At 45.9% G+C, this 10660-nt stretch overlaps 1 protein-coding gene across 1 annotated transcript; it reads right to left on the bottom strand.

Moving 5' to 3' along the window:
- Nucleotides 1-5144: 5144 nt before the first annotated feature.
- Nucleotides 5145-10654, bottom strand: LOC119307567 (probable transcription factor KAN4). The gene is made up of 5 exons (XM_037583641.1): nt 10063-10654; nt 9533-9609; nt 9191-9233; nt 8269-8392; nt 5145-5668 (listed from the first exon to the last, which is right to left on the bottom strand). The coding sequence occupies exons 1-5, from the start codon at nt 10424-10426 to the stop codon at nt 5239-5241; spliced, it is 1038 nt and encodes a 345-aa protein (XP_037439538.1). The 5' UTR covers nt 10427-10654; the 3' UTR covers nt 5145-5238.
- Nucleotides 10655-10660: the final 6 nt, after the last annotated feature.

The raw sequence follows: 10660 nt of genomic DNA on the forward strand, positions 1-10660 counted from the left end.
GAGAGAGAGAGAATTTTTTCTTTTTTTTTCTTTTTTTTGTTCTTTTTAATTTTAACTAGTTAATTAGTTTAACAAAAACGGTAAAATAACTTAAAACTTGATAATTAACAAAAAAACCGTAAAATTTGATAATTAACAAAAAAACCGTAAAATGCGCGCGGTGTTTTTTTTAGGGATCGAGAGGGGGCGGCAAGGGTTATACATGTGTGTTGTCCTCGCCTCCCTCTCCGTGACGCCGTCGTCTGCCGCCCCGTCTCGCGCTCTACCGCGACACCCTCTCCCACCCCTTCCTCGCCCCTTCCTTTTGCCACCGCCCTTTCGCCACCGCCACCGCCACCGCCCCCCTTCTTCACTTAATTAATTTGTTTTTACTACATGTTTTCAGGACTGACATAATGGCGGACGATAGAGCTGACCCGATTATGGACAACTATGATCCGGACGGTGAAGCACATATGTTCAGCATCATAAACGGCGATATTCTATATGTGCCGACCGGACAAGAAGAAGATGATATCTCTTCTTATCTGAACCTTGACGGTGAAGATGAAGGGCGCCGTCAGCAAGATGATGCCGAACAAACGTCGATAAATGACGATCTTCAAATGGAAGTAGCAACCACCTCCGGCGCCGAGGTATATATATACATTGAGCCTTTGGTGATACAAACTAACTGATTTGAATAAATATGTGTATACTAACGCGCGCGACTCTCTTTCTTATTTTAGCCCTCGGCCGGATCGTCGAAACAATCGAGTACGTCGTCAAAGCGTGGCGCAACCAAGACGATGAAACAAGGAGAAACATGCACCATCGAGGTTGTCGACAGTGCAACCGGCAGGCCGCTGGAGCCCCGCAAGAACGCCACCAAGTTTGTCAACCAATGCGGAGCCATTGTTAGAGACAACGTCTCGATCACCGTCCAGGAGTGGAATAAGCCAAAGAAGGCACGAATTGCTGGTTTCACTTTTGTCGATAAGAGAACAAAAAAAGATTGCTTCAAGAAGCTTATGGAACATTTCGTTCTACCTCCGGAATACAACAAATTCGATGAGGAGGGTAACAAGATTGAGGAAAACAAGGAGAGGAGGAGGCTAGTCAAACAGTTCGCTCTTCATAAGATGGCCGACGCATTCCGGAAATTCAAGCAAAATCTAGCCCATGACTTTGTCAAGCAGAACAAGACTCCGGATTTCAAAGGACAATATGAGAAACTGAAACATGATAGGCCAGAATTTGTGAAGCAAAAGAAATCGGAGCAGTTCATTCAAATATCGAAAAAATAAGGAAAATGCGGCTAAGAAGGAGTACAATCATATTATGGGGCCAGGAGGGTATCGCCTTTGGGAGCCTAGGTGGGAGAAGATGGAGAACGAGCTGAGGGCGCGAGGAATCCGTCCAGGTACGGAGGGATGGGACCCAAGGGCCAAAAGCTGGTGGTACGGGCATGGGGGAACGCTGAACCCGGAGACAGGGGACTGTGTTTACCGGGGCAAAATAATTAAACCCACCCAAGCCCTTATTGACGCAATGAGGGATGCTCAAGAGGGGAAGATCAAGTTCAACAGAGAGAACGACGCACTGACAAAAGCCCTCGGGAATCCTGAACACGGAGGACGTGTACGAGGCATGGGGCACATTCCGTGGAAAATAGGGTTCCCCCAGAACGATGACCCGTACGGTTACAGAAGCCGGAAGAGAAAGATGGATCGGGAAGCAGATGTTGTGGCGCGGTTGGCATCGGAAATGGATGTGATGAAGAAAACCGTGAGTGTACTAGTAGCCGAACGAGATGCAGCTCGGGCGCAGCATGAAGATCATCCAGCGGATCTCAGAAGCCAGCAGCGGAGAAGCAGTGTGGCTTCCACGGAGGCCCCACCGGCTGGTGCAGATGCACCGACGATCGAAATTACTGCACCGGAGCCTCTGGTGGTCGAAATTACTGCACCGGAGCCTCTGGTGGTCGAAATTACTGCACCGGAGCCTCCTCGCTACCCCGTGGATGATATAAAGGAGATGAAAGAATGTCATCTGTATTATCCTATCGGGAACATGTCCATGAAGGTAGCCATCGGTAGTGCTTTACCATGTTTACCTGGAGCACTCCACCACAACAACCCCATTCAAGATGGCTATGCTCGTGTCACGGTGGAGGACATAGTCCAAGGGTTTGAGGACCTGGAGATTGACATTGCTACACCTGAAGGGGAGAAAAGACTTGGAGATGTCAAGCGCCATTTCATTCTATGGCAAAAGAAGTTTATCAAGTTTCCAGGCGAGGCGCCAAGGACAACAAGTCCACCCCCCTACGGTGGTGGCGGTTCACCTACACCTCCGTCACGTCAGCCGACGCCCCCCAGTCCACAACGTCCGGCGGGTGATCAGACGCCGCCCCCCAGTCCTCGTCCGGCGGGTGATCAGACGCCGCCCCCCAATCCACCTCCGGCAAAGAAGCAGAAGCAGTCCTGGATTATTAACCCGGACCCTTATGTACCTAAGACCACAAAGGTACCGGAGCCATCACTGAAGCCTCTCCCCACAAGGCCTTGGGAACGTAGTGCCGAGGAAACTGCCGCGACCGCGGCTGCTGATCATGAGAAATGGAAGGCGGACTGCAAGAAGAAAAGAGAGCCCGAGCCCAAGCCAGTATTTTCTGATGAGCAAAAGAAGTGGGCTAAGTCATTTTTGAGCACACCGTCCCAAGCCGCGAAGAATCTGCCTGACGACTATGCACGTGAACTTCGTAGGCAGGCACTCATGTTGAAGGAGAAGAAAGAGCGGGCGGAGAACCAGGAGAACAAAGCCTTGGAGGAGGCCGAGAAAACGGAATTAGAAAGTAAAAAAAGCGGGAAACGAGTTGCCCAGCTCGGGGAACAAAGTAAACAATCGATTGCCCCGCTTATAGTGAAAGCCGCCGGTCCGGATGACCCCGATATCATAGCAGCTGCGGCAGCACATGGATTGACTGTAACGAGTGCCAGAGAACAAGCGGCCAACTTAGGTATTACTCTTCGTGAACTGTTAGGCCTTGATGAGGCGCCAATGAAGGAGGTAGTAATTACATATGTGAAGAATGGGCCTCTCGTCGAGCCTGCGCAGGAAGAGGATCTACCTCCACAAATGAAAGGTCTGCTGAAATGGTACAAGGGTTACATAAAAAATAAAAACGCCAAAGAATATATTTATGCGGAAGTTAGATATGAGCATCACTTCAAACATTACTATGTACAAATTCATCTGAGTGAATTGTTCCAGCTTTTCAATCTGCGCGAGCTCGACAAATCTATCATCAGTTGCTACGTTCTATAAGTGATTTATTTCTACCCCATGTCGTTCATATTGCCTACACTATATATATGTCCTAACTATATTGTTGTGTCCGCTATTATACATGCAGAATGAAGATTAAGGAATGCAGAGTAAGGAACATCCATGATGTTGGGTTCATTGATCCACACATCGTTAATGGATATGTGTTGGAGCATCACCCCGCCGACATGGAGGCAAACCTGTGGCAGTTTCTTACAAAGCAGGAACTCAAAAGTGATATTCTATTTCCTTACCATTTTGGGTGAGTGTTTCTGTCTTGAGCACATTCTCTTTTGTTTACTCCATGCATGGTATGTGGCCGGCTAATCGATGAGTTATGCATGACGTACTGTGCATGTATCGTGTCCGCAGGTTCCACTGGATTCTGCTAGTAATTAAAGTTGACACCTCAGAATGTCTCGTCCACGACTCTCTGAATAAGGATCCAAAGCTTTGGGGCGACATGAGAAGAATGCTGCAGAAGTAATTATTTTCATTCATTTGCGCTCTATATCGATCGGCCTATTTCGTTCATTTCCTAATATCAAGTAACTAATAACTCTCTTGTTCATTTAATTTTCTTTGCCTCGTAGGGTTTGGAGACGGTTCGTAGATACAAAGGTCGGTGAATTCAAAAAAGAGCTAGAATTCAAAAGGTCAAAGGCTAAGAATAGTGAGGATATTCAGCCAGCGGGGACCAATCTATGTGCATACTATGTCTGTGAGATGATCCGGAGATACACCTCTGAGCAGCGGGTTCCGAGTGATACCAATGCTCAGAGGAATAACCTCCGGATGATGCTTAGTCCAGAAGCTCACTTCCGACCACTTCAAGAGGAACTAGCTGGATGGTTCAGGAGGGAAGTCCTCCATCCTAAAGGAGAACACCATTACGAGGACGTAGAACTTTATATGCATTAAATTATGTATGAAAACTTGTTCAAAATTGTATATGGTCATCCGATGATATTGAATATATATTGTATATTCCTCTTGAATTCTTTTTGGTTCTAATTTCAAATTTATTTGAAATTGTACATTCATATGCATGTATGTAGTACCGTAGAATATGTGAAACTCCTTCAAAATTAAAATAAAGCACAAAAGAAATAAAACAATACAAATTAAACAGAAAACAGGTTTAGGGGGGGCTAAAATCCCTAAACCTGCGGCGGCCTTTAGTCGCGGTTGGCCAGAAGAACCGCGACTAAAGGTCCTCCGCCCCGACGGCCGCCTGGCGCCCACGTGGACGGGCCTTTAGTCGCGGTTCTTAAGCAACCGCGACTAAAAGGTGGGGCCTTTAGTCGCGCCTGTTTGGTCGCGGTTGCGCAACCGCGACTAATGACAGTTGCGAACCGCGACCAAAGGCCCTTTTTCCACCAGTGTAGATAGACATAGGAGAGAGAGGTGGATGGTGGAGTTAGTGTACAGTGCAAATATGTAATCTGTAACACTAATGTGGACGGGCTCTTTACCCTGATTCCTTCTTTATAATATAGTATGCACACTCGTGCGTATTCGAGAAAAAAAACGTTCAAACAATACGAAAAGTATTACGTTCAAAGAACGTGAACGTCCCATAGAAGAAATAATAGAAAACAGTGGCTGGTGGCACTGTTCCAAACAGGCAAAAGCTCAGCCTGGCAATAGAAAAAGGTAAAAAGGGCCCAGAAACGAGTGGGCTGCACCGTCAACCATCGGACAAACAAGTACACGCGACTGGAGAACTACACAACATCACGAATCTCAGCATGCTTTTGATCCAACGGCTGTCCAGGTGAATGAGACCATAACTAAAACTCAGTGAAAACAGATCAGAGGACTAGCTCGCTAGCTAGCTTTGAATTCACATGGTTGCTCTTGCTTTTGTTGAGTACTAGTACGTTAATCAACAGCACATTAATCCCACGAGTACTTATTATAATCATTTCACAAGCACTTGAGGATCGGGGTTAGCTCTTTGGAGGCCGATGCCGATGGCTCCATCTGCTCCCACCCCTGCCTCCCCAGCCTCATCTCCAGGCTCGGAGCCATAACCATGGCCGCGTCTTGCAGCACACGGTCGCCTGCACAGTCCCCATCGCCGTCCTCATCGCTGCACCGCCGCGTCAACGCCAACCATCCGAAGCTCTCGCTCTCGTCGACATCGTCGCTGCCGCTGCTGCTGGTGTTGTTCGGTGACGGCCTTCCACGGCGTGGGCCTGCTGGCCGTGCCATTCCGTTCTCCGGCATGATGTGTTCATTATCATGAGATGCGGAGGTCGTCAGGTAAGGTGGCACCATTGTTGTTGTTGCTGCTGCCGTTTGTGTCCCCCAAGCATCGTGATGGCCCTGCTCTCCAGCTGCTGACTCTGACCCCCTGCATGCAGTACGAATCAATCAGTTAACGCACACATATATGAGTCGGAGCTTCATGTCGAGGGGCCTGGCGTCAGGGTCAGTTTAACACCAGAAACATCACCATATGGTGTCCTCTAGAAAGTGACCCTAGAGGCCTAGACCACAGCTAGTAGCCGGACGTTCAAAGGTACCGTCTGGCCGGATTCAAGTCTTTATATACTCGTTCCTTTTCTATTTTATTTTACTTGTATACTCCTTTCATCCGGAAATAAGTGTCTTAATCTTAGTACATTTTTTATACTAAAATTAGTATAAAGTTGAGACACTTATTTTATATTGAGCATCTCCAACCAAGACTCTCAAACCGTCCCTGTATGTATGGTTGGACAGCCTAGATATTGTCCGAAGAGGAGAGAGAAAAAACAACACACAGCCGGACCTCCAAATCGTCCCATGTGTCCGAGCTTTCTGCAAAAACACCCAAATTCAGCTCATATTTGGCGGCAAAATGGGGATCGGGACGTATCTGGAATGCACGCCACGTCGGACCTAGCCCATCCCGGACCTTTTTTTCTTACAAAATGCACCCCGAACCTTTTTTTTCTTGCGAAATGCACCCCGGACCATTTTTTATTCTTTCTTTTCTCTCTCTCCATCCCCACCCATCATATAACATGGGTCCGAATAATTTGGGGGGATACAAAGCTCCATGCACGGGCAAATGATGGTTCAGAGTTCATACATGTCCGCGGACAATTAATAAGGGGTCAAATTTGAAGATGCTCTGACTACATCAACAGAACTCTTGGGTGGAGGGGATCATGTCATATATTATTTTGTCACGGCTGTTATGGAGAAAAACTAAAATCCATGTCCTGAAGTTGGAGGATCTAGGTAGCTATGCATGAGATATGACCATGTACAGCAAGGAGGGGAGAGTTGGAGAGACATGCATGGAGGTTTCCTAACAAAAAGGCCAGCACACCACACGTCGATCAGTCTGGCTAGCTCCGCTAGTGTACGCGCTGCCAAGTGGCTTGTCCATGCTCGCCACTATTTCAGCAAATGGCAGGGCAGGCTTTCCCCCTGGTCAAGGCCAATGGAGTTGCCCTTGTCTTCTTCTACCTGTTGTTTGCGAGATTCCAACAGACATTGGCGCAACCCCTGATAGGGCCGGCCACCAGAGGCAGAGGGACAATTCATATGGATCTGAGCTCATCATCTTATCTGATCAACCACAAACGCAACCGCAGCTGCATGCTCTGATCACTCGCGCGGAAAAAACCAAGCAGACCATTTATTTCCCTGCGAATTACAAGAGGGGGAGGGAAAATGTCTCCCCGTGCATCATGACTCACAAGGAGCATGCAACTCAAAAAGGGCAGAGAGAGGACGGAGAAGGTTGGAAGTGTGCTGCATGCATGCATGCGTGCATGCTTGGGAGTGTGAAATCAGGAGCACACGGTACAGTGGCAGTGCAGGACAGGAGACAAGCACAACTGCCTCCTACAGCTAGCAAGCTAGAGGCATGCATGCATGCATGCTTTGCTTGCTCTCCTTAAGGAAGAAGAGAGGTCATGATAGAGGTTAGCGAAAGAAAGATGCTGATCGATGGGGCATGGACTGAGGGGTGACCCGGTAAAGTGTATATGATGGAGATTTTTCATCATTTCAGCTGACAAAAGGAACTGATATGATAGAGAGGCCCGAAAGGCTGCGCGTCGCTATGTACTAGTAGCTCATAATGCATGGTTCTCAAACAAAACAAAACAAAAACTCATAATGCATGCATGGTTAAGTAACTTGGCTAGAGTCTCAAGTCTCAACGGACACTTTGATGTGTTCAAGATAGTAATCAAATTATAAATGCTCTAGTTTTAGTTTATGTCAAGATATACTCATGTGGTTTCTAATGATGGCATATACGCCACAGACCAATAAGATCAACGACTGCACACACATAACTAAATTTACAGTGCTCGTATTTTAAAGCAAAATACATTAATTCATATCAAACCAAGCGATGTGTAGTTAAAGAGCATTTGTTGTTAAATTCAACCAAAGTAGTAGCATATATAGATGCATGTATTTTCATTGACATTCTGAAATAATCAGATAATATATGGATGTGGGCATCTATTCATGCAGAGGCCGGGAGTGTTATCCTCCTTTTCGAAAAAGAAATACTTTCCAGTACTTGTGAGTATGAAATGTGGCAAAAGCATGCCAATTGCGCATACCAATCATTTGTCCAGCAGTTAATTAACTACTCAATTGTGCACTATTAAAACCGAAAACCTTAGTCTATTTAAGGACTAGCTGGATACTCCAAGCTGACCACATGGACTAAAATAGTGCATTCAAATTCCTCTAGATGCTGACATCCGAATTAATCTCTACACATATTCGGCTGTCACACAAGGCAACAGAGTATTAAAATGAGGCAAAGGTGATGTAAAGGCAAGCACAGCGCATGCATCCATGCTCCAAATGCAGCAAGGCTACAGACTTGGTGTGACACAAAGACCAAGAGATATGAAACAAAACACCATTGTTAATCAATAACAGTTATATTTAATCAATAAACCCAGTCAAATCATACCAGATTAATGTACAAACCTAGGAGTTGTATTATTGGAAGTGGTGTTGACCATGTTGCTGTTGAACCCATCAAAGCCATTGATCAGTTCATCACCAGCGACAACCCTTCTCAGAAAGCCCATATCTCTGGTCTGGCCATGGCCTGCAACCACACCATATATAATTAAATTACTGCATGTGTCTTATCACACTACAAAATACAAGCATTTATGTACAAGCTAGCTGTACAGTTGTGCCTTATGGGGCACACAGGCTAGGTGCAGGGCTGGACCAAAAGCTCGTAGCTCGCGAGCTTAATGAGCGCTCGATAGTTCGGCTCGTTAAGCTCGTAGCTCGCTTCTTAATGAACAGAGCCAATCATTGATTTTAGCTCGTTAAGCTTAACGATCTTAACGAGCGAGCTAACGAGTTTCACGAGTAGCTCGTTAAGCTCGTTAGTAACAACACAACTTATATTTTTATATTATGTGACAAACTTTTTGTAGCACCTCAACCCATCTATTTAATCTAATCGACATATGAGGCAACATACTACTTCATTTCTTTTCTTAGTCATAATATTTTATCTTGAAAACCATACCTACGCATTCATCATGTATATTGTAACACATTACAATCTGTTAACGAGCGCTCGCGAGCGCTCACGAGCTTAACGAGCTTCAAACGAGCCGAGCCGAGCAGGGTTTTCTGCTCGTTAATCTTAACGAGCTTAACGAGCCGAGCCTTAACGAGCACGAGCTTAGCGAGTACGAGCTTAACGAGCCGAGCTGCTCGTTAGTCCAGCCCTAGCTAGGTGCTAGCTAGCTACAGATAGCACACACTTATCCCATGCCAATAATTCATCACTGTGTGTGACATGACCTTGGATAAATTAACTCAAGCCATGAAATTAGTTTCAAGGACAACAAGGTGTTAAAGATCTAGGCACCATGTGTTTTACCTGCAACGCATGATCTGTCTCTGCTCTTCACTGTTCTATACATCTGCATGCAAGAAATCAAGTAGAAAAATATGAAAGATGGAAATTAATTAGCTTAATCTATTATGCTGCCATTTGTTAAAAAAAGACAAAAAAGGACAACAGGGACTTGGTATCAACTAACAACAAGAAGCTACTATATGTCCAGAATAATTAGTTATGGGGTGTGTATTCCATCCTTTTGTTTTTGAGTGATCGGAAGTTAGCACGGTGAGAAAAAGATGTTTGAGCTAGCAAATACAAGAATGCATGTAGGTGAAAACTTATGGTAGGAGAGAAGACTTTGTACTAGTTATTACTTGCCTGCAGGTGGCTCTTAACATGAGCGAGTGTAAGATCCTTCACGTTCATCAGTTCCAATACTGACTTTGGTGTTGCTCCTACAAGATGTTGTTTCAGATGAAAAGGAAATGAGTCTTAAGAGAGCAATAAGGGTTAATCTGCATAGATGGAAATTAAACTGAGTACAAACACACAAGTTTGAATGAATTTCTACGGCACTCTACTCTTGTGGTGTTGCTCCTACAAGATTATTGTATCAAATAAAACAGGAAGTGGGTTTTAGAGACCAATAATGGTTAATCATGCATAGATGGAAATTAAACTGAGCACAAACACGGAAATTTGAATGAATTTGTATGACACTCTATTCTTGGAAAATTAAGACTTAAGATACAGAAAACACTAAAGATCAAATAAAAGGGCACCAAAGGAAAAACACCATGCAGACTCCTCAAATACCAACAGGAAAACAAAACCATCACATCAAGCACTCACATCTACTGGTGTATAATTAAATACCCTATTTGTTAGTTAAACGATCTTGAACATACTCTCATGGCCACCAAGGAGCTCCACGGCACGCACAAAGTGTGCGTGCAGCGTTGTGGTCCACCGCATCCTAGGAGCCCTCGAGCTCCTCTTCCGGCCACCAGCTGCCGGCCTTGCCACAGCGCCGCCGCCAACGGCAGGACACGAGCTCTTCTTGAACGCATGGGCCTTGTTCGGCTGGTGCAGCATCTCCTCCAGGCCACGGTGCCTCTTTGCCGCGGCCTCATGTAGCCATAGCCGCACCTCGCCGTTGTCGCCCACCGCCGTGCCCGGCGACGGAGGGCTGATGTGCAGGGAGAGATCAGGAGCAACTGCCTTGGTAATAGAACAAGCCTCGGGAAGAGATGGTGGAGGAGGAGAGCTCATTGTAGCTAGCAATGGAATCTTGTTGTGTCGGTTTCAAGGGAAAGGAGGAAGGGGAGGCTGGATGGGGTGATTAGGTCATGAGTGCCATATCATTTTCGTGTTGGGATTTGTACATGTTTGAGAGAAGAGAGAGATGGGGGAAAGGGAAGATGCTATAGAGTCTAGAGATATTGTGGTATAGATGGAGAATGTTCTATCGATGTTATGCTACTATGGTGATAGAGGGGAGATGGA

Source organism: Triticum dicoccoides, chromosome 5B (genome assembly GCF_002162155.2).
Source record: "Triticum dicoccoides isolate Atlit2015 ecotype Zavitan chromosome 5B, WEW_v2.0, whole genome shotgun sequence".
In the NCBI taxonomy this organism is placed as follows: domain Eukaryota; kingdom Viridiplantae; phylum Streptophyta; class Magnoliopsida; order Poales; family Poaceae; genus Triticum; species Triticum dicoccoides.